Source organism: Balaenoptera physalus, assembly GCF_965194825.1.
Source record: "Balaenoptera physalus genome assembly, chromosome: 9".
Lineage (NCBI taxonomy): Eukaryota > Metazoa > Chordata > Mammalia > Artiodactyla > Balaenopteridae > Balaenoptera > Balaenoptera physalus.
Window position 1 is genome coordinate 51914048 of NC_138888.1, and position 25268 is coordinate 51939315.

Consider the following 25268-nt stretch of genomic DNA (forward strand, 5'->3'; position numbering starts at 1 on the left):
GGGGATGAACATTTTTATTTAAAATGAAATGTTGGCTTTATCTATTGATTTATCTAGATAATTTCTAATTACAGTAGAGTTATCTCAATCTGTTGTTGAGTGGATTTTTTAACAGAAAAAACTGGCTAGTTATCAGTTTTGTGTTCAAAGGAGTATATTTTATGAATGTTCATATTCCAGTTAGAGCATACGGTCTTCCTAAGATTTTAGATTTTGAAGGGGTATTAGAGATCTGAGAAGTTTGAGTCATTTTAAGGTAGTCATTCCCTCTGTGTTCTGTCTGGACAGAAAAGGTATCAGACGTGAGCATGTACACATTTAAGTCTCACGTCATAGAGGAAACTTGGCAGTATGAATTATAGTACAACATTTAGGTTTTATAAATGCGGTGACAGACATTGGATTAGTAAATGCATTTATAAAATTGTTTTTAAAGGTCATCTTGCATTCTTGCTTGATCTTGGAGAACCTGAAAGACAAAGATAGGCTTACTTTCATATAAAATAAAATTTTCAGATGTTCACTCCCTTACTTATACTTTACAGGTCATAACAAATATATCCATATTGTACTCAGACTTCCTTTTAAAAAAAGTCCCATTACCAGACTCTGTTGATGACAAATGTTGTTACACCATCTCACCGTCACATTGTTTGTTGAAAGGCGTTATTGTTCATTCTCTTAATAAGTGAAACCAAGTCCCCCTAAACCCCGAGTTCCTCTGCCGAGTTTATGATTAACCTCTCTATTCAAAACGTTATTCCCTTTCTTGTCCCGTACCTGTTCCCCTCAAGATTGAGGAGTATCAAAGGAAAGGGGGATTGAAACCAAGCAGGACCCTGCCAGGTACAAAAGCCCCTCCGTGTCCCCCATTTCTTGTTTGTAGAAAAAGACTTTAGTCTCCTAGGCCTTCCTTGAGTTCCAAAGAGTAGGCATAGGTAGTTACTAAGTAGGGAAGTGAGGGAATGCAGAAACAAAGGAAAAGCAGTTAAACAAGAAAAGTAATGACAATAGTTCAGGGATAAAACAGAGTCCTAGTTCCTTCTCAAGGGATATACAGAACTATCTGAAGGATCTCTTGGAGTTGTTCTTCAAGAACTAAGACCTACCCCCCCCCCCGCCCCCCCCCAACCCTGTGGTGACTTTGGAAGGTTGATGATTGAGATTCCTGAGACACCACCTTGTTACCTCACCACCAGCCAATCAGAAGAAAGCCATGTATCCTGCAGCCCTCACCCCCAGATGCTGCCTTTAAAAACCCTTGCCTGACAACAGTCGGGGAGTTTGGGTCTTTTGAGCATGAGCTGCCCTACTCCTTGCTTGGCACCTGCAGTAAATGCTGTACTTTCCTTCACCACAACCCAGCGTCAGTAAATTGGTTTTGCTGTGGCAGGTGAGCAAACCCAAACTTGGGTTTGGTAACATAAGGTGTTCCTTACATTTTGGAATTATATTTGTCAGTATGGATGAAGGAATTTTCTTGTGTAGATTCCAGATGTTTTTCACTTTAGATTTTTGCCTGTTTAGTTAAATCTAGTAGTTATTGATTGAGCATTCACTGTTTGCCTGTACTAGGAGCAGCAGACGGTACAAAGATGAATGCAGTGTAAATATAGTCTTTTGATAGCGTTTATAATCTGGATGGGGTGGGAGAATTAGGATTAGACAGATACACAAATTATTATATCCAAAACGCAACAAAGAAAGTGTAAGAGAAGTGAAAGCAAGTGCTATGGAAGTTAGTTGGATAAAGTATTTGCATCTAGTTGGGGGTGGTAGTGGGCATCTAGAGATGAGGAAAGGCTCTTCAGAGTAAGTTGATTTTGACTGGACTGTTAAAGGATAAGAAAGATTTAATGGGTGGAATGGAGGGAGGAGGTGCAAAGAAGAAATCACATGAGCAAAAGTGTAGAGGCTGGAAAGCATGAAACATGTTTAAAGTACAGATCAAACCAGTTGCAGCAGAGTTCCCAGAGTGAAAAAGTGTGAGAAAAGGCCAGAAAACTTGATTAAGTCATATAGAAAACCTTATATGTTCAGCTGAAGAGTGTATATGTGATTTGGTTGACAGTGTGTCATTTTGAACATTTTAGAACACTTTTGCAACTGTGCTATATGCAAGTTAATGTAATAACATCTCATAGGATGAGACAGTATAGAGATTGAGAAGCAGACAAGAAATAATATGGGCCCAGACAATGGTGGTAGCAATAGGAAGGTAAGGGACATACTTGAGATATTACTTGATATATTACTTTTCTTTTAAAATTTTTATTGTGGTAGTATGTATATAAAACATAAAATTTGTAGTTTTAACCATTTTAAATGTACAGTTCATTAGCATTAATTACATTCACAATGTTATGCAACCATCATCTTTCCAAAATTTTTCATCATCCCAAATAAAACTGTGTACCTATTGAGCAATAACTTCTCGTTCTCTCTTTCCTTCAGCCCCTGGTAAACTCCAAGCTACTTTTTGTCTCTGTAAATTTGCCTATTCTAGATATTTCATATAAGTGGAATCATACAATATTTGTCCTTTTGTGTTTAGCTTATTTCATTTAGCATAATGTTTTCTACATTCATCTATGTTGTAGCATGTATCAGAACTTCATTCTTTTTATGGCTGAATAATATTCTGTTGTACAGATATACCACATTTTTATTCACTCATCTGTTGATGAACACGTGGGTTGTTTCTGTTCTTTGTCTTTTGTGAATAATGCTGCAGTGAACATTGGCATTCAGATGTCTGAATTATTATTTTCAGTTCTTTGGGGTATATTCCTAGGGGTGGAATCCAGTTGTCCAAATAGTATTTGTTGAAGAGACTGTTCATTTTTCATTGAATGAACAATAGCCTTTTCAAAAGTCAGTTGGCTCTAGACACGTGGGTAGTCTCTATTTTTGTGGGATAATTTATTGAGCATAGTTTACCAGTGAGGACCTCTTAATTTTAGAATACCTCAAGGCTGAGTCCTTGACTTGTTTTCCATCCACACTTATTCCTTTGGTGATCTCATCTGGTCTCATGGCTTTAAATATCAGCTGTGTGACTCATGAAAACTTATATTTCCAAAACTTATATTTCCAGTCTAGAACTCTTTCCTTGAACTCCAGACTTCTGTATATGTAAGTTCCAGGTCCACATTTCCTTTTGCATATCTAATAGACATCTTAATATGTAAAATACTGATGTGATTTCTGTCTGCCCTCTCCCCAACCTTCTTGACCCATAGTCTTCTCCATCTCAGTTAATCACATCTGTTTCTTCAGCTGTTCTGGGAAGAAGCCTTAGAGTTATTCTTGGTTCATGTCTTTGTCTCATATGCCACTTCCAGACTTTTAGTGTGTCCTGTTGGCTCTACCTTCAAATTATTATATCTAGTCTGACCATTTCTTTTTGCTCCACCACCACCACCACCACCGTCCTGTTTTATTGCCTGGATTATCATTAGCCTTCTAACTAGTCTCATTCTTTCTACCCTTACTCCTTGCAGTCTTTTCTCAAAATAGTAGCAGAGTGATCCTTTTAGAACTGAAGCTGGTCCGTGTCACTCTTGTGCTCAGAACCCTTTAAGCCTCTCCCATCTCAATCACAGTAGAAGCTAAAGTCATTAGAGTGGCTGTGAAGTCCTTCATGAGCTTTTTGACTTCATTTCTTATACTTTCTCTCTTGTTTCTTCCATTCCAGTCATACTAGCCGCTCTGCTGTTCTTAGGGCACATGAGGCACACTTCTTCTTTTGAACCTTTATAGTTGCTGCTCCCTATGCCTGGAATGCTTTTTCTCTAGATAGCCACATTATGACCTCCCCCATCTCCATTATGTCCTTGCTCAAACACCATCTTCTCAGTGTTGCCTTCTTTGAGCACCTTATTTAAAATTGTTAAGTATTTTTCTACCTTCAAAGAAGCTCTTCCCTTTTTCTGTTTTATTTCTCTTCATAACACTTATCATCTTCTAATATACTATATAGTTTACTTAATTTGTTTATTGCTTTCTCCTCCGCTAGAATATATGGTGTGTGAGAGCGGGGTTTTTGTTTTGTTTTCTGCTGTATCCTCAGTGTCCAGAAACATCCAGGCATATAGTAGGTACCCACCAATATTTATTTAATAAAGCTGTTCTCTACATTCTATACAAATATTTATGTAGTGCTTGCTGTATTCTTGGCAACTGGAAAGGGCAGGGCTGATTATGTATATGACAACAGTGTCTGCCTCCAAGAGTTTGAGTACAGATTAGTAAAAATTGGATTTAATACTGGCTGCTGAAGAATGGTGGTGCCATTCATGCCAGCTGCTGAAAAGAATGTATAGTCCTACTTCCTTTTTTAGAAGAGAGCTATAAAGATGTTAAAAATTTTTAATTTAGTAATTCCACTTCTGGGACAGTGTTCTAAGGATATAGTTCTAAATACTTGTAGGACCAAAGAAAGCTACTGTGATATTGTGACTTATAAAAATATATTTTGGTCATCTGAATGACCAGATATATGCTTCTTGTATATATTTGGCCTTTGTCCACAGTTTCTGCTCACAACTTCCAAAATCCTTGGAATTTCCTAAGTGTTAAGAGTGACACAGGTATCTTTTGTTATGTGAATGAGGTGACTTTTGGAAGCACTGAAAAGGGACTCTGCTGGTCACCAGGAGAACCAACCATGTGATTAGGGGGTTGGAACTTTCAGTCCTACCCCTGATCTCCAGGGATGGTAGAGGGGCTAGGGATTGAGCTCAAATGCCAATGGCCAGTTATTTAATCAACCGTGCCTATATGAAGCCTCTATAAAACCCCAAAAGGATAGGGTTCGGAGAGGCTTCTGGGTTGGTGAACACATGGAGATTTTGGGAGAGAGGCGCACCCAGAGAGGGCATGGAAGCTCCTCGCCCTTTCCCCAAACCTTGCTCTATGCATCTGTTCCATTTGGCTTTTCCTCAGTTGTATCCTTTTATAGTAAACCGGTGATATAGTAAGTGAAATGTTTCTCTGAGTTCTGTGAGCCACTTTAGCAAATTAATCAAACCAAAGGAGGAGGTGATTGGAACCCCCCCCAGTCTATAACCTGGGCTTGCGACTGGCATCTAAAGTAGGGGGGCATGGGTGTGCAGTCTTGTGGGACCGAGCCCTCAACCTGTGGAGTCTGATGCTAACTCTGGGTAGATAGTGTCAGAACTGAGTTGAATTTTCGGACACCTAGCTGGTATTCCAAGAATTACTCGTCGAAGGTGTGGGGACCCTCCCCACCCCCACGTTGGAAATTGAGTCTCAGAACACCCTATTTAAATGCCCGTAATATCAAAAAATCAGAAACAATTTGTATGTCGAATTATAGGATGGTAGATATATTATGGTGTCAATTTATTTGGTTATCAGTAGTCATTAAATGATGTTTACACTGAGTTTCTAAACATGGGAGATATTTAGAAATTAAAAAATGAAAAATTACAGGTAATGTGATTTTAACACAAACTTTAGCTTTATGTGTTTGTGTCTGTCAGTTTGTACGCTGGTACATTATAGAGTGCTGCCCTTAAATTAGCATTTGTATGTCCTGCTTGTTCTTCTGTCTGAGAAACTATCTCTTGGGCATCTGCTGCACTGGGGAGAAGTAGTAGATGTCATCATTACTGCAGAAGTGTCCTTGAGGGCCTTGATTGAGGCAGCCCCGCAGCCCTCTGATTGAGGGAAGCACATTGCCCCTAGAAATTAGTTGCTGGAATTTCCTTGTTCTTAGAGAAGTCTTTCCTGAGTATGTACCCTCAACCTTGCCAACTTTCCTTTCTTCCTTCCTCCTTCCCAGATGTTCTCCGAAAGAGGACTACAAAGGAAACACATTAAAATGTTATTATTGATTATTATCTGGGTGTCAGAATGGTGAATATTTTCTTCCTTCTGCTCTTATGTATATGCTGAGTTTACTGTATGAATTTGTATTAATGTCTGAAAGTTTATTCAAAGAATCTCTGGCTAGATTGGCTATGATGGAATGAGCCAATCATAGCCATAGAAGGAGGAAGACATTCTCTGTACCTCTTATGTCTGCAGGCCCTTTCAGCTCAGTGAATTGTTTTTACTTTGGGGTATGTAGTGTTTAAGGTCCCAGTGGGACATACATCCTTGTGTTTTTTGGGTTTTTAAAAATTAATTTATTTTATTTTTTATTTTTGGCTGCGTCGGGTCTTCATTGCTGCGTGCGGGCTTTCTCTAGCTGCGGTGAGCGGGGGCCACTCTTCGTTGCAGTGTGCGGGCTTCTCATTGCAGTGGCTTCTCTTGTTGCAGAGCACAGGCTGTAGGTGCACAGGCTTCAGTAGTTGTGGCTCGTGGGTTCTAGAGCACAGGCTCAGTAGTTGTGGCTCACGAGCTTAGTTGCTCCGCGGCATGTGGGATCTTCCCCGACCAGGGCTCGAACCCCTGTCCCCTGTATTGGCAGGCGGATTCTTAACCATTGCCCCACCAGGGAAGCCCCATCCTTGTGTTTTAAATTGCCGTTTTTTTTTAAAAGCTAGTATTTCTTCACTGTAACAGTATTTGAGTTTCTCTATTTTTTTTCTCTTGTTTTGTCTTAGAAATAATTAACCTTTGACTTGGGCTATGGATTATCACTTGGGATAAAGGTGAAAAGAAAAATAGAGTGGTAATGGTAGAGGATTGGATGAAGAGTAAGGTAGCTAACAGTAGCTGTGTTGTCGGCTGATGAGATGGCAGGGTAGAGAGGACCCTTTAGTAGGATCTTGGGTCATGTTTGAGAGTATGCTAAGGAGACATAGCATCCTTCTCAGAGACCCACTTGCAGCACACTATAATTCGTTTAGAATTCTCCACTATCTTGCATCTCTAGTTCAGTTTAAGAAATGTAACTTGAGGGACTTCCTTGGTGGTCCAGTGGTAAAGAATCTCCCCTGCAATGCAGGGGACGCGGGTTTGCGATCCCTGGTCGGGGAACTAAGATCCCACATGCTGCGGGGCAACTAAGCCTGCGCGCCACAACTACTGAGCCCGTGCACCTCAACTAGAGAGCCTGCGTGCTGCAAACTATATAGCCCACGAGCTGTGGAGCCTGTGCCACAACTAGAGAAGAGAAAACCTGCACGCCACAACTAGAGAGAAGCCCATGTGCCGAAGCAAAAGATCCTGCATGCTGCAATGAAGATCCTGCATGCTGCAACTAAGACCCGATGCAGCCAAAATAAATAAATAAATAAATAAATAAAATCTGTTAAAAAGAAATGTAGCTTGAAATGAATCGTTCCTGCAGTTGAGACTCCCCTTCTTTCCTTAGTATTATCTTCTGGCTTAGAGACAAATGGCTCACAAAAACCCCTGTGTCCTACAGATATGAAGGATGGTTTGCTTTTCTTTTGGATCTTGACACTTCTACAGCAAATTGAGCTAAAACAAACAAAAGAGAACTGGTTTGCCATCCCCTCCCCCTCAAATTTATGTACTACATTGCCTTGTCCCACACTCTTTAATACTGAAGTCCTTGTGGCAGTTTTATTTGTAGTACTTTTTTAAAAATAAATTTTAATTGTTCTTTTCGTTTGTTTGTTTGTTTGTTTGTTTTGGGCCACGCCGCACGGCTTGCGGGATCTTAGTTCCTCCACCAGGGATTGAACCCGGGCCATGGCAGTGAAAGCACCGAGTCCTAACCACTGGACCGCCAGGGAATCCCTGGTCTGTAAACTTCTGTTTCAGAAGTTTAGAGGTGTCACCTAATCAGTTGTTTTTAGCTACTCCTTGTTCTTAAATATTTTGACTTGAATTTCTTCATATTACATTTTCTGCTTCGGAGATATAGTCCAGTCTGGTTAAGTTAATGAGAATAGGGATATAATATATTTTAGCTGCTTTTGAAAATTGTCAAGGCAATCTAACTATTCTCTGATTAGGAAAGACAGTTAAAGTGATTATGTGCACAGACCTATGAATTTAAACCTGGGCACAAGTCTCATCTGTATTCTTTAGTGGTTATTTGCAATTCCTTTGGTACCGTCTGTAACTTTGGGCAAGTTACTTAACCTCACTGAGCCTAGGTTTTTTTGTTTTGTTTTGAAGTATAATCATACATACATACATACGTACCCCCAGGGTGGTTGGGAGGTCTAAATGAGGTAATTAAAACATTCAACAAATATTTATTAAGCACCTACTATTTGCCAGGCATTATGTTAGGCAATGGAATATGGGAGTGAACAATATAGACAGGATCCCTGCTCTCTTGAAGCTTACATCTTAGTGTGGGGGAGACGATTGACATCTAAACAAACAAACAAACAAAATCAGATAGTGATAAATACTGTGTAGAGAAGTAGAATATTCAGAGAAAATCTTCCTGAGAAAGTTTCTTCAAGCTGAGTGACAAAAGGGAGCCAGCCATTCAAAGATCTGAATTGAGTGGAAAAGCCTGTTTCAGGCTGGGGAAACTGTGTACAAAGTCTTCAAGGGAAGAAAGAGTTGGACATATTCCAGGAACAAAGAAGACCAAAGTGGCAAGAGTGTGGCAGGTGAGGAGAAGAATCTGGGATAAAGTCAGAGAGGGAGCTGGGGTGCTGAAAATGTCTGTAAGCCTGGTACGAAGCTTGGATTTTATTTTAGGTGCAGTTGGAAGCTATTGAAAGTTTCTAAGCAGAGAAGTTGACAAGGTCTCCTATTTCTTAATGAGGTGAAAAAAGTTTTTTGGCCAGCTTGGATATATATCCTTTTAAGGATGAAGTTGTATCTACTTAAAATATTTAAAAATCATATACTATAAAATATAGTACTTAAAAATACAGTTTTATCCCCTTACATTTCAGGAAACAATTATTTTCAAACTTCTCATGTATTCAACCTCAGTGTCTTTGTGATCACCAGAGCTATTTTATGAGTCATTTAACAATTTTTCAGAATGTATATGTTTCATCTGCGTTTGTGATATAGCACTTTTGGGCTCTGAATATGATACCATCACTGGAAATTTTATTCCAAGCCACAAGTGCAGCATTATATAACATTAGGTGTTTGATCATCCTGTAAGTATATATTTTTAATCTCCATAATGTAGCCACTTGCTAAATTTTTCAAGTGGTCTTTACAGAGGTTGCTTACAATGACAGCTTAACACTTGTAATTGTGAGATATACCCCCAGGGATAATTATGGAATATCTAAATATTTTTGCCTTCAGATGACCTCTAAGTGTGCTAAACTACTATTAATTGAGATTGTTGTGGGCTTTCTTCCTCTAGCTTTTTTTTGTTGTCTGGCTTTTTTCTTCTTTTAAAATAATGAAGCTCCCCAACCTCCCCCTCCCTCAAGGTGTTCATAAGTACTCAAATATATAGTGATTCTCTTTGCCTGAAGGATACTTGTAGGGGAATGGAAAAAGAGAATTGTTGCCTTATCACCTCTGTTTATTCTCCCAACCTTTCCTTTCTTCTCCCTGTGTCCCTGATCTTCAGGCCATATCATTCAGCTGCTTTCCATGACCCCTCTATAGCCATGTGTTTTGGTGTGTGTGTGTTTAATATTGTCTCCAGCGGGGAGGTGCTCTTGACATCTAGTGGGTAGAGACCATAAAGCTGCCAAACATACTCTAATACACAAGGCAGCTCCCCACAACTGTTACCTAGTCCAAAATGTCCATAGTGCTGAGGCTGAAAAACCGTGCTCTCTAGTACTCATTTCAGTACTCTAAAGGGAAAATAAAATTGAGGTGGGTAAGCATATGGTATAGTTGTATGCTGCTGTCCATTCAAGCACCAGCTGAATCTGTTTGAACCACTTGGTTTGTATTGGTTTGCACTTATGTTGCACTTATATAATCCTTAGGCATTCCTGAGGATTATGAACTTTGGTGGTGGTGGGGTGGTTCCACTCTGATCCAAACATTTTCAGTTGCTTTCTGGGTTTCCTTCTCTGTTGCCAGGGTATGCATAAGGGGTAGGTGGCAACTGAACCCAAGTTTCTGAAATCCTTCCAATTTAGGTAATCTGTGATTGTGTGCACTGGGTGGTAGTGATGGTGAGTAGTGTTTAGTCAAGTGTCTTATCTATCCCAAATCCAAACAGTTCTGACCTGGCCTTGAGAATGACACAGTATGGCTAACTATTCAGATTCAGGTTAAGAGCATAACAGAAGCTTTAGTTTCTCTTAGTCTGTTTTGAGATTAGGGTGACTAGGTAAGCTATAGTTTTGGTGGTCTGGAGCACTGAATTCCCAGTTTTTCATTTCCAAATTATCATTTTCATGCCTTTTCTATTTTGAAGTATTCTGGGAACCAAACTGCACTATTATAGTGAAATGTGTTTTCCTGTTTTTTTTTTTTTTAAATAAGACGGGGTTCCTGCCTTCATGCAACATGGCATGGCAGACAAAAATCAAGATTTCAGAAGTGGTAAGAGCTATGGAGGTAGAAAACAATGGTTGAGCAGTGATGGGGGGCCTCTGTGTTTTGTTTTTTTAAATTTATTTATTTTTATTTATTTATGGCTGTGTTGGGCTTTGTTTCTGTGCGAGGGCTTTCTCTAGTTGTGGCAAGCGGGGGCCACTCTTCATCGCGGTGCGCGGGCCTCTCACTATCGCGGCCTCTCTTGTTACGGAGTACAGGCTCCAGACGCGCAGACTCAGTAATTGTGGCTCACGGGCCCAGTTGCTCTGCGGCATGTGGGATCTTCCCAGACCAGGGCTCGAACCGTGTCACCTGCATTGGCAGGCAGATTCTCAACCACTGCGCCACCAGGGAAGCCCTTCCTGTTTTTTTTAAGTAAAAGAACAAAATTGTCCCAACAACAAGTGAGCCAGTGTCATCACATTGAGGTAATATATTCTCAGCTAGCTGCAGAGAGACTTTGGGTAGCTAGAAAACTGATGTATAATGTCTTCTAGACTTTTTGGAATATTGAATATAACCTTTTGATTCTTGGTACTATTTTCTTGGACCCCTTAGGGATTTAGGAATAGTTTTTAGGAGTCATTGAATTTTGGAAAGAAGTGTGGTACATTTTTTTCTTTTAAGTAAATTATGTTATCTCTATATCACTTAGCTTTATTAATTTTAGTAATCTATATTGCAAGGTATATTCTAAAATTTATTTCTCAGTGATTTTTATAATCCTCAAAATATCAAAATATATATTGATATATTTATTTGAACTGAAAAATGAAGTCAGACTTTTTTTTGGACCAAGTTTGATTTGCCTAATTGGTTTAACAGTGAGGACTGCCTTTGTCAGTTAGGTTATGGAGCATGTTTTTTTCTATAAATTGAATAACTGAAGATAATCTGCAACTTCCAAGTTTTGAAAAAATATACTTAAAGTAAAAGATAAAGCTATTTTACCTAACATTGTGCCATATTGACAACAGTGTACTTTTTATTTTTAAAACTAAGTGTCAGTGTTTAGAATTTCAACTCTTTGAACATATGGGATATTTACAAGTTGCTTATAAGTGAAAGCGTAATGGATGTTTTACTCTTATTTTAGTAATTTATCAATTTGTAGTATTTATGTTGCCTTGATAACACACACACACGTGCGTACACACACACATACGTATAAAAGTAGCAGCAGAAATTTTAACACATAAAAAACCTTATGGATGTGTTAAACTTCACTGTGGTAAAATTACTGATGTCCTTTGGTCACGCATGCCAAAGCATTTGGAGGTGAAGTGTCTTGATGTCTGCAACTTACTCTAAAAAAAGGGGAGAGGGAGGGAAAGAAGGAACTAGAGATAAAGCCAAGAGTTGCAGAATGTTAATAGTTGGTGGATTTAGGTGAAGGGTATTGTTCATTGTAATATTCTTTCACCTTTTCTGAAGGCTTGAAAATTTTCAATATAAAAATTTGGGAAAAATAGTCACAGGGAATAAAACAAATTAATTTGAAGAAGTATGTGTCAGTATTATAAGAAATGACTTACCAGGATAAAAATATATTACATTAGGATAAAATTATGTGGGGGAAGTAGAATGAAGAGCTTGTTCATAAATTTCTGTAAATGGATGATGGTGGATATGAAATTGCTATTATGATTTTTAGATTTCATTGGTACACTTAAAAGCAGTGAAACTATTTTATTTTAAAATATCAACTTATGTCAGAAAACATCTTTTGCAACTCTTCAAACTTACGATGAAAATTTTAGATGCCAAATTAGAACTCTACAAGAGGGTACATGATTTTTAAAAATTCTTTTGTGGTAAGCAGGCACACAGGTTTGAAGACCGGATCTGACTAACATTCTTTCAGCTCTTCAGGTTCTAGGAATATGGTGCTAAGGGTTCACTCAGTTTTACTACAGACTGACAGATCATTCTGCATGACAGGTGGATATGACTGTTTTAGCAAAGGCACTGTATAGCTTATGAAGCATAACCATAATAACCTGCCCCCAAGCCTGGACTGCTCCCGTGGACATATAAACTTCATGATTGCTGAGAGCAATTGTCATATGTTGCTATTTTTTTTTAAATCACAGAATTGTTTTATGACCTTGTAATTTCCCTTTTCTATAAATGTGAATAATTTCTTAAACTATATTATAAGTTAATGATACTACTTAGGTAATTTTTGCTAGCCATGAAACTAGTAATTCTATAAACTAGAAGTTGATAAATGAATTTCTTTTTATTCTAAGTGTCTTTAAAAAACTCTCAAAGTACTTTACTTTTTTCTTCTTTTCCATTATGGTTTATTACACGATATTACATATGTGCCCTGTGCTACACAATAGGACCTTGTTGTTTTTTCTATATATAATGGTTTGCATCTGCTAGTCCCAAACTCCCAATCCATCCCTCCTTGTGGAAGGACTTTACTTTTGATAGTTACTTTGACTTGAGGTCATTAGTATAGAATTTTGGAATGTGTACTATGAATATTGGGTGGTGCTGGATGTCACTGTGTTACTGTGTAAACTATACCCCATAGTACTTACTGATTATTTAAATATTCTACTAAAAGGTTAAGATATAAATTTTGGATTGGAAGAGTGAGGCATACAAGGTGCATGTACACATTGTGCAAGACTTTGGGGGCTGAAAACCATGTGTACTTTCTCTTGGACAGAAACATTGGGAGAATATCATTCCTTTGAATAGATCAAGCCATCTGGTTAATAAAGAGACTTCAGCATGTTCTTATAACATGTTTCCTTGGTTTCATACTTAAAATGGGAGACTGTGGAGGCTTAATTTAATGAGATCCAGATTAAAAAATCACCAGTGGTGTTTTCAAAAGTGTCCATAATTTAATTGTGAAACTCAGAAAATTAACATTACTACCATTTCATTTTCAGACCTATTCAAGTTTTGTCACTTTTCTCAATGATGTCCTTTATAGCAGATGATCCATTTCAGAATCACACATCACATTTAGTTGACATGTTTCTTTAGTCTCCTTCAGTCTGGAACAGTTCTTTAGTTTTTCCTTGACTTTAAAGATCATAGGCCAGGGCTTCTCTGGTGGCACAGTGGTTGAGAATCTGCCTGCCAATGCAGGGGACACGGGTTCGAGCCCTGGTCTGGGAAGATCCCACATGCCGTGGAGCAACTGGGCCCGTGAGCCACAACTGCTGAGCCTGCGCATCTGGAGCCTGTGCCCTGCAACGGGAGGGGCCGTGATAGTGAGAGGCCCGCGCACCGCGATGAAGAGTGGCCCCCGCACCACGATGAAGTGTGGCCCCCGCTTGCCGCAACTAGAGAAAGCCCTCGCACGAAACGAAGACCCAACACAGCTAAAAAAAAAATAAAATAAATAAATAAATAAATAAATAAATAGAGTAGCTATTAATTTAAAAAAAAAAAAAGATCATAGGCCAATTATTTTGTAGAATGGACCTGAATTTTGGTTGTCTGGTATTTTCTCATTATTAGATTCAGGTTATGTATCTTAGAGAAGAATTTCACAAAACTGATTCTGTGTTCTTCTCATTGCATTCTGTTAGATGGTATATGATTGCATTTTGTCTCATTGCTGGTGATGTTCACTGATCACCTGGAAAGATGGTGTCCACCAGATTTTTTGTATTAGTTTCCTATCATTGCTGTAACAAACCACAACCTTAGTGGCTTAATATTACACAAATTTATAGTTTTGGAGGCCAGACTTCCAAGGGCGGTTTTACTGGGCTAGTGATTGTGTTGGCAGGGCAGGTTCTTTCTGCAGGGTTTAGAATAGAATCCTTGCCTTTTCCAGCTTCTGGAGACAGCCTGTATTCTTTGGTTTGTGGCCTCTCCTTCCATCTTCAAAGAACATCGCTCCAACCTCTGCTCGCATTGTTACATCATCTTCTCTTTGACCCTCCTGCTTCCTTATAAGGACCCCTGTGATTATATTGGGGCCACCCAGATAATATAGGATAATCTTCCCATCTCAAATCTTTAATTTAGTCACATCTGTGAAGCGCCTTTTGCCGTGTAAGATAATATATTCACTGGTTCTGGGTTTTAGGATGTGGTGGACATCTTGACAGGGGGCAATTATTCAGCCTATCACACTTCCCCACTGTAAAATCATTCTTTCCCTTTTGTAATATTTTGTGGGAAGATACTTGGATCTCTGGTTCCCGTTCGCGGAGAATGCTATTTAGAAATCAAGATCTGGGTACTAGGTGTGCTCACTGCTATTGAGATGTCATTGTTCCTAGGCTCACTTAATAGAGTTAGGGAATGTGTATGTATGTGTATAGATCTACATCTATATTTCTATATTAAAAGATATTAATTAGTTCTTACTGATATCTTCAGTTCCACTCTAATACCACAGAGTTCATTCATGTTTTCTAATTTTTCACATATGTAACTCCCTTCTCTGACAGTGAAAAACTGACTGCAGTTATCCTTAATATATTAACTTACTTGATAATTCTCCCTGCATATTACCCGTCTCCTTTTCTGCCACCACCCCTCCCCCTATATGGATCCCTCTTCACCACACCTGTTTCTGATACCTCCTGCCACATAGCCCTCTCATGTGGATTCTTTCCTGGAAGCATGGTGATAACAGGGTTGGTGGACTTCTTATATGGCAGCTTTGGAACATTCTATTATATGCAAAGTTCTTTTACTTATCTGAGATCTCATTTAAGGACTTTGGTTTTGTAGTTTTTTAATATTGTGAAAAAATTTTTTTTAGTATTAAGCGGCTGGACTCAGTTTAGATGATCTCAGTTTTGTTGGCAACATCCAAAGCATCATAGTCAGTAGCCAGTTGAACATATACCTTCTTATCTCCATCAGCCCTGATCAGGGTGTTGACCTTGGCCATGTCAATGTTGTAGAGCTTCTTCATAGACCGTTTGATCTGGTGCTTGTTGGCTTTGACATTCATAATGAACCCAAGTGTATTGCTGTCTTCTGTCTTCTTCATGACCATCTCCCTGCTCAAGGGGAACTTGATGATGACATAGTGCTTAAGCTTGTCGCTCTTCCAAGGATAAACGGGCTGCCTTCGGGGTGTCTTGGGCCACCCAGAAAGTGGGTAACATGCAGTCTTCTTTTTTTGTGTGTGGATATGGATGCTTTTTAGCACTGCCTTCTTGGCCTTCCAAGCTTTTGTTTTTGGCTTTGGCTTTGGAGTGGCATGGGCTCCTTTCTTTGCTTTCTATATGCCATCTTCATGAAAAGGTAGATTTTTATTTTAAAACTTACCTAAAATTTTTTTAAACTTGGGAGTGTTATTCAAACCAAGTGATTGTGGTGAGCTTAGTAAAACAGTATATGATATGTTGGCTTTGGTTTAATTCCTTTTTAATTGAATTACAGATTTTTCCTGGGGACTAAAATAATACTTTTTGTTATAACTCTTATATAAACCTATTTTAACTTCTTATGGGTTTGGATGACTTTTCTCATTTAACGTAATTATTTTCATATTTGAAGACTATCATTTCTGCTTGGCTTCCCTAATAAAGTGCACGTTCCAACTATTTTGCACTTTTTGTTAACTTTTATAGCAGAAGGGAAAGGAGGAGAGAACTTCTCAGAAATTACTGATTATATAACTAAATATTTTGGGTTCAAGTCAGTTTTTAATTTTTTCAGTTAGAAGTTAAGTCTCACATGAAAAATGATTGCCTGGTAGTTGAATAAAATTTTCCAGATAGATCATTTGTTCTAAGTGGTAGAAAATTTAGCCTATCTTGTGAATTTTTCTTAAAAGTTTAAGTGGAGAGTACTTTGATGTTCCAATATAATATTAGCATGATAATGAAGGTTAGTATGGTTTTAACTCTGGTTTTTGCCTTCACTGTGGAAATCGTTGAACTTACCACCTTATTTTTCTTTTTTTGACAGAGCAAAATCGATTAAAGAATATCAGAAAAGTATATGGAAGATGTATGTGGTATCGTTTACGGTTATTAAAACCTCAGCCAAATATTATTCCTACAGTAAAGTAAGTAATTGATTTCAATAAAAAACATACTTAGTGCTTACTCTTTGCTAGGTATCATATAAAATAGGGGTATAATGATGAATAAAAACATGTGTTTGTAAAGAAATTGTAACCTTAGTAGGGGTAAGATGTGATTAGTAAATTTGAGAACAGTCTGAGCAGAGTGGTTTAGAAGTTCAAAAGAGAGAGAGTGTACTTCTGACTTGGGGGAGGAGGGGAGAAAGAGAAGTCAAATCTTTTTTTTTTAATTAATTTATTTATTTTTGGCTGTGTTGGGTCTTCGTTTCTGTGCGAGGGCTTTCTCTAGTTGTGGCAAGCGGGGGCCACTCTTCATCACGGTGCGCAGGCCTCTCACTATCGTGGCCTTTCTTGTTGCGGAGCACAAGCTCCAGACGCGCAGGCTCAGTAATTGTGGCTCACGGGCCTAGTTGCTCCGCGGCATGTGGGATCTTCCCAGACCAGGGCTTGAACCCGTGTCCCCTGCACTGGCAGGCAGACTCTCAACCACTGCGCCACCAGGGAAGCCCTGAGAAGTCAAATCTTGAAGGAAGATCTTGTATATCTTGTGTCAGGATTTGAATTTTGTCTTAAAGACTATGGAGGAATCTTTAAAAGGTTATCGAAAGCACAGAGGTGACAGGGTCAAGTTTGCATTTCATGGTGATTGAAGTTTTTGAGCACATACTGTGTGCCAGGTGCTGGGCTAGGATTTTATATGTTATCATTAGTTTTATGTTAACTTAAAGGTAGATATTTTTGCTTTTTCTCAGATGAGGAAACTGAGACTAAGAAGATGAGGTAACTTGACCAAGTTCCTGCAGCAAGAAGTGGTGGAGTAGGGACCTAGTTACCCTTTATTTTTGCAGGGCCATCTGCTTAAACAGGCCATTAGCATGTTTAATTAGAGTAGGTGTCTTTGATTTTTTGAGGCTGTGGGGTATGCTGGTTAGCCTGGGCTTTGGACCTTCACCCTAAGGCATCAATTTACAGGTAACAGATGAAACTGAAGGGAAGTGAAAGAGCTGCCATTATTGGAGGACTATATCCTGTGAATTACCTACATATATCTATCCAGTAGATAGGAGGGCAAGACCTAGCAGAGGATATTAGTAAAAGTGGATCCAGTTATTTTTAAAAATTGGTTTAAATGATGATGATAGTTTTCAACATATGTGCCTGGTTTAGTTCCTTTGTAGAGGGAGGGAAGTCTTAGCTTTGGTGTTAAGAGTTCTTCAATGGTGTGAAACTAAAAGGCAAAATTAGTGTTTACAAGAGTAGTTTCATGTTCACTATGTATTCCTTGCTATTGCTTCTCATTTTTTGTTTTGTTTTGTTTTTTTAATTTATTTATTTAATTTATTTTTTTTGGCTGCTTTTGGGTCTTCGTTGCTCACGCGGGCTTTTCTCCAGTTGCGGCAAGCAGGGGCTACTCTTTGTTGCGGTTCGTGGGCTTCTCATTCAGTGGCTTCTTTTGTTGCGGAGCACGGGCTCTAGGCACGCGGGCTTTAGTAGTTGTGGCACGCAGGCACAGTAGTTGTGGCTCGCGGGCGCTAGAGCGCTGGCTCAGTGGTTGTGGTGCACGGGCTTAGTTGCTCCGTGGCATGTGGGATCTTCCTGGACCAGGGCTCGAACCCATGTCCTCTGCTTTGGTGGATTCTTAACCACTGCACCACCAGGGAAGTCCTTGCTTCTCGTTTTAAATTAAACTTTTCTGAGGCAGCAAGGCAGATATTTTTCGCTTTCCAGTCTCTTCTGTTTTGGGCTTTGGTCAACACATTGTGGGTATCTGAACCTCAGTTTTCAAGAAAAAAAACCCAACTTTGTTCTATTTAATAATTAGTAAAGAGATTTACTTAAATAGAAGTACAGATTAATGGATGTTTAAGTAAGGAAGAATTAAATAATGGTAAAATTTTAGATAAGGTCAGGAACCATCAAAACCTTTTTGCTACTTAACCTTGAAGCATTCTTTCAAGATTAAGTAGTCATTGTGTAATACTCTAATTTCTGGAAGTTGCTTAAAAGAAAAAACACAAGACCTCAACTTAATTACTGAAGCCATATGTAGGGAAAATGTTTGTCTTTTAAGAGAAACCAAACATGTTTTTAAAAAATTGGGCACAGAGCATGATATAATTTGTTATGTTTCTACCTTTGGTTTGGCTCTCTGGAAATTAGAGCGTGGTTTTATTGGTTGTGGTAGTTTTCATCAGCCTGGGGATTCTGTCATGAACCTCTTCTCTCCTCCCTTTATTCTTTGGCTCAGAGAGCTAGATGCTACATGAAGAGCATCTAACACAGGGTGTAGTGTGTTTTAGGTGTTTTGTTCCCTTTCTCTTCTACCCTTGTTTGCTTTAAAATTTTACTTTAGTGGTTTTCAATTTTACTTTTATCTTTGTTTTTTGAGCTTTGTAGCCTTTTGGGGAAGTTCACAAAACAAAATGTGGAGTTACTAAGTTTGTGTGGAAATAAAATATATTTTCAAGTGTTCTTTAGCATATTGAGGGTATTAGCAAACTTTGGGTTTGAGTCAAAAGTTACTGTTTTAAATTATTTTCATTATTCATAAAATAAGTAGTTATTGTGTGCTATGTATGTGTCAGGTATTACACTAGGCGCTGATATACTGTGAGTAACAAATACTAACAAGTAAACAAGTGATGATAATAGAGTTTAGTAAGGGTTGTAAGGGGCGGGGAGGGTGTGCCATAAAAGAACTTAGGGAGGGCTCTTAACTGGCATGAGATAGAGAAGATTTCCTTGAGTAAGTGAGGTCCTAGTTGAAAGCTGAGACTTGGGTAAGAGTTACTAATAACAGCAAATAGCTACCATGAATTGGTTGTTTACTATCTGTGAGGCACCTTTTAGGGGCTTTACATACCTAATCTTATTTAATTCTCAAACCCACCCTGAAAGTTGGAAATTGAATTGTAAAAGGCTAAGCAGCTTGCCAAGATCTCTCAGTTAATAAGTGGTAAAGTTGGGATTTGACTTCAGGTAGTTTTTGCTCCAGAGCCTATGTTCTTAACTACCTCTCCCTAGATAGCCAGGTAAAAGTGGGAGTATTCCAGGTAGGCCTCCCTCTTCGTCTTTGGGCATACAGATAGTATGGAAAGCAGCTTGCGGTATTATACCCTTAATAAGGTTTAGAGCATTAATTTGGCCAGGTAGAAAGAAATTTGCATCTGAGTGCCATCTCTTTGTTATGCTGAGGTTAGTCAGAACTGAATAAGATCCTGTCCACATGCTCAAGGAGTTTGCAACGAGCCAGAGGAGGAAGGTCATGGTTTGTGCTTCTTTGTGACTGTAACCATGGTCTCCCCATTGATCATCTTAACAAGAGTTAATGATTGCTTCTTGGAGGATAGATAATTTGAGTTGAGTCTTGAAGGATGAATATAGTTTGGAGACGCAGCAATGGGGAATGGGAATTCTAGGTAGAAAGACCCAAGAGAGCAAAAGCATAATGGTGGGAAAAGCTTAGGGAACTGTGGGATATGGGGATTTATTTTGTTTGAAATACTAGGGTGATAAAAGTAAGGAGGTAGGTTGGAACTGGATCCTGGAAACTCCAAATAAACACGTTTAAGCTAGGTTCCTATCAAGAGAGCTTAAACACATGGAATGTTTTCTTTCTGTATTTGAAAATAGGTCACTTCAGTTTTGTTTGATTAGGTCTCCTATGATTCATTTATGTCTTTGTTTAACAGTTCCTATCTAATGTAACAAATTGTGATACAAAAGGTATAAAAAATTATTCAATTTCATCATTAAAGATAACCACCATTAAGATGATTTACCTTCTATATTTTTACTTATAATAAACTTTTATTTACAAAGAATAGGATTATATTATACATACAGCTTTGAAAGCTGTTTTTCTAATTTAACAGTACAAGGTAGATAATCTTCCACAGCAAATATTTTTAGTGTCTAGATAGTATCTCTCTATGGATGTACTGTTATTTATCTGTTCAGTACTGTATTGATGGACATTTATGTGTGTGTGTTTTCAGCTATTAATTATACCTGTAATCACCCTTTTATACGTTATAAACTTAATTTTAGTTTATTTCCTTCTAAATTTCTTGAAGTGGAATAGATGATAGTTAAAAAGGTATAACTTCTTTAGGGCTTTTGATAACCTTATTGCCAGATATTCCTTCAGAGTGTAGAATGTATGAGAGTTCCTTTTTACCTTAGCCTCTCCAACACTGGTAATATCAATCTTTTAAATATTTTTACTAAACAGAACATATTGAAGAGAAAAGAAATTAGTTGTTTTTCAAACTATATGTTCTTTTATATCTTTTTTTAACCTGTTATGCACGTCTTTCTATATCTGTTAGCTAAAAATGTTCTATTGTGTGGCTATATCTTGGTTTATTTAATTAGTCTCCTATAAATGGTTTATTTAATTAGTTCCTTATAAATGGACATTAAGGTTGTTTCCAAATTTTTACTGTTATAAACAAGGCTACTTATTCATCTTTGCACAATTGACCCATTATTTTTCATACTTTATCTTACTAAAAGTGTAATTACAAGGTCAAGAGCAATTCTTTTTTACATTAAATGGTTAACTGAATACTAAGTATTAATATATTTTGATCTAATGGAATGGGTCCAATAAGTTAATGAGTACATTAACTTCTTACTTAAAATTCTGCAAATAGTAACTGAGAGAATATTATATGCCAGGCACTGCTAGATTCTAGAGAATTCAAAGGTGAAAAAAGATGCTGTCCTTATTGTGTCTTACAACCCAGTGGTTATAGAATTTGAGTCAATAGCACAGTGACATGAGACTACTTAAGATTGTTTTATGCCTTGCCATAGTGTCTTTAGAATCTTAAAGGAAAACCATATAGTTGTATTTATTTATACTTCACTTATCTTTTTTCTAAACAGGAAAATAGTTCTGCTTGCAGGATGGGCATTGTTATTATTCCTTACATACAAAGTTTCCAAAACAGACCGAGAATATCAAGAATACAATCCTTATGAAGTATTAAATTTGGATCCCGTAAGTAGTATTTTATATAGTCCCTTGAAAATACTCTGGGCCCACAGCCTAAAAGAAATTGAGCTGTGCCTAAAGAAATCAGACTCTGGTCAGTTAAAAAAGATACCTAATCCATTATTATTCTAATGCATATATGTTTTTTAAGCCACAGATGTTGATTGCCGTCCTATTAAGGGTTGGTTTATAATTGCTAAAATGTAAAAATATCTGAAGATGAGATAAGAAGTTAGTATATTTTTAAAAGACATTTCTAAGGTTGGTTTAATGCAAAGTTAGAAGCAAGGGGTTTATTTATGTTAGTTGGGTGGGACCCTGTGTTAGTTGACACTAAGGCAGTGTGTTGGTGTCTTTGTCATAGAAATTCAGGTTAATCTTGAGTGTACCTGTTAGCTGACTTTCTTGACTGAACTTGAGTGATGGGTCCCAGTAGAAAACTGGTCTTTTAAGTTAATCAGTGGAAAGTTAGAACTGAAATGAATGCTAGAGATCATTTAGCCTTTTTTTCTCATGGAGAAAATGAGGCCTGGAAAATTGTGTTTTGTCTGGGGTCCCATAACTTAGTAACCAAGGTGAATCTAGTGCCCTTTCCATTTTTTCCCCCATATTACTTTTTTTTTTACTTCTAGCCTCTCCTCAATAGATGGCTTGATCCAGAGATTCATATGATACACAGTAAGGACTGTGTTTATCTTCTAGTTTTCTGCTTTGTAGAAGAAAAGTTTGCATATCACCTGAGTTTTCTTATTGTGATGATCATGGTCATCAAGAGAGATTTTTTAAGATTAAAAGGTTTGGGGGCAATTTAATGCCATAAAAAATCAATGTGAAAAATTTATTCATAGAAATTGAATCTAATTAGGAAACAACTAAGGTAAACTTATTAAGTATTTACTTAATATTAAAATATTGACAAGCAGGTGAAACCAGAAATTCTTCAGATTTTTTCTTAGAAAGGAAGTTAACCTTTGATTTGAGTTTTTTTCAGCCAGACTTAATTTACTGTGATCATTCGTTGATATTTAAATGTCACTATCATTTTATTTTATTTAAATGGCATTATATAGTATCAGTCTCAAATCGTCGGTGCCTAGGGTACTGCGTGGCACATACTAGGTGCTCAATAAAATAAAATACATTGGACAAAATGAGTATTTTTATTTAAAAAATATGGAGGTGAAATTTATAGGACAAGGTATATATAGGATGAAAACTTCATTTTCTGTTTCTGAAAATATTGAGTAGTTCAATATTTTAAGTTCAAAGTGGGATGGATTATGTTTTTACAGCATTGTGCTTATTTTTACTAAAACAAAGCCTTTTCTTTTAGGGGGCAACAGTAGCAGAAATTAAGAAACAGTATCGTTTGCTGTCACTTAAGTATCATCCAGATAAAGGAGGTGATGAAGTTATGTTCATGAGGATAGCAAAAGCTTATGCAGCGTAAGTATTATAGGACCTGTTACACATTTTTAAGAGTGGTAAAGATAGTTTTCTATTTGAATAAAGTAGTAATAAAATAGTTGTCATACACTTTTATTAAGCGCCTCATATGTTGAGTCTATCATTTATGGAACTACCTGGCAACCATGAAGTGTTAATTTAGCCAAACCTTAATTTTAAGTAACTTACAGTAGTGCTTTTGCCATGTAAGTTGGTTAAATTAATAAGTGATGGGTTAATTGAGCTATTTTCAAAGCATCCTGATTAGAAGAGATATACTTGCCCCTTGTTTTCATTTCTAGGCTTTTTGTTAGGCTAGATCTATTTCTTTTATTTTGGCCTGTAGCTTGTCTCATTTAAACTATAAACTAAAGATGAGTTTAATTTTGGGGAAACAGGATAGGGTATATAAAATTTGAAGTAATTCCTTGAGTATTAATATTACAAGAGTTAAAAAGTTAGCTGGACTCTTCCGGAATCATAGATGTATCCCACACAGCTCTTATGTTGAATTAAAGAGTAAACTACAGACAAGATGTTATCTGTTTTTTGGGGACTCGGTGATGTATATAATTTTGTAAGGTAACTTAAAAAATATAAGTAAATAATAGGATATGCAGATATAATAGCAGGCTGTGAAAGTGGTATGTGAATGACAGAAGTTTGGGAAATATCATCTTATGCATTTTTGTGCTTAATAAAAGTATATTGACCGTGTTTCCTCTCTGCCTAGCCCGCCCCCCCTTTGTGGATTGCTTGTTATCTATGTGAATATGATTCTGTAGTAAAGCAATACTTTCAGGAGCTTCTGAAGTGTACACTACATTTTCTTTTCTATGCAGCAGACGTCCTCCAGATTGCTGTCTTTCAGTTGGTGTCTCCTTTTCCCCTTTTTTCAGTGTGTCTCCTTTAAGCATTTACCTTTGTTGCACAAGTATTGCAGTGCCTTAGTTGCTGTCTTCAGGTAATTTAAGAAGAACTGAAGATTTCCAGAGGAAGTCGGATAGCCTTGGTTTCCCTGTACAATTGTCCACCCCACCCAGAGCTTTAGCTATTGTTTCTTTCAGCTTTCTGTCTCCTAATCAGATTCTTTTCCCCAAAATAATTAGTAGTTTTAATTTTAGTGCTTTTGGTACAGTTATTTTTTCCCCCCCTGAGTTTTCAGGTATTTAACACTTTCAAGTTCATGATTTTGTTCTCAGGTTACTGGAAATCTGACTCTATGATGTATGGTCACTATTCTAAGAAGTACAGAAGAATAATATATGGCCTTTGGTTTTAACTCAGTTACATGTTCAAGATGTAGAATGTTTTGTATGTAAAATGTCTTAAATAGTTGATGGTCTATCAGACAAATGAAGAAGTAAAATGATTATGGGACCCAGAACTTTGAGTTATTGTAACTTGGACAAGTATAACTAGATTAGTTAAAAGGGTGCATTTTACTGAATATAGGTTCTGAGTGATTGAAGCTACTATCTTACATATAACTCTACCAGCCTAAGTTATGTAATTCAATCAACTTGTAGAATGCAGTTATAAAAAACTACATGATCTACAAAGTTTTTCAGAATTTGCCTTGGTTATTCAGGCTAGTTTCTCTTCCCTTATTCATTCATTATAATAAACAAGCTGGGTCATTCCTATTTCTTCAGACCAGATTGTAACTTAAAGGAAAGGAGGTATAGTTATTTTTGAGGAGTTAGACCAACTATTGATATCTGATTCATTCTTCTGGATATAGTTGGGATTTTGCTTTTGTGTGTAAAATCTATGTTTAAACTACTTTATAACAAGTGGGCAGCATGATTTACATCCTTAAAGATATTTTGATTTTTAAAAAGTATGCTTTCATGTGTTCTTACATATGAATATGTAACTTAGCTCTACATAGCCAACTCAGGCCCCTCACATATAATTTAGTGAAAGCATTCTCTGGGTTAGGATTTATAAACTGAGGTCCCTGAAACTGTATACAGAATTTATGTGTGTTTGTAAATGTGCATTTTTTTTCCAGGGCAGAAGGGGCATAGGTTTCATTAGATTCCTAATAAGATCTATGATATAACCTCCCACCCCCAACGTCAAGGGATATAATCATGTTTAGGAAACTTTATACTCATTGAATTTAAAAAAATTATGTTAGCACCATTGGTGTTGTTTAAGCTTGTTATATATAAATTATACTGAAATCACATAGCTTTTAAGTACCTTAAGTCTTAGGAATGGATACTGAAGCACTAATAAGTAGCCAAAAATCAGTTGCTTTCCTACACTGACTTTTAAAAAAATGGATAATTCCTCTGAGTATACAGGATGGTTACACAACAGTTGTACAATTGGTTTAATGAATGAGTTAATGGAATTAACTCATTAATCAGCTGTGTATGCAGGTTGAAAAATCAAGTGCTTCTC

At 37.3% G+C, this 25268-nt stretch overlaps 1 protein-coding gene across 2 annotated transcripts in view; it reads left to right on the forward strand.

Moving 5' to 3' along the window:
* The window catches only part of SEC63 (SEC63 homolog, protein translocation regulator), a 67159-nt gene that overhangs the window by 5365 nt on the left and 36526 nt on the right, over positions 1-25268 (forward strand). For both annotated transcript variants that reach the window (XM_082475199.1, XM_082475198.1), the window contains exons 2-4: positions 16288-16387; positions 21299-21413; positions 22741-22853. In XM_082475199.1, coding sequence (XP_082331325.1) covers positions 16288-16387; positions 21299-21413; positions 22741-22853 — 328 coding nt within the window. The remainder of the gene's footprint in view (positions 1-16287; positions 16388-21298; positions 21414-22740; positions 22854-25268) is intronic.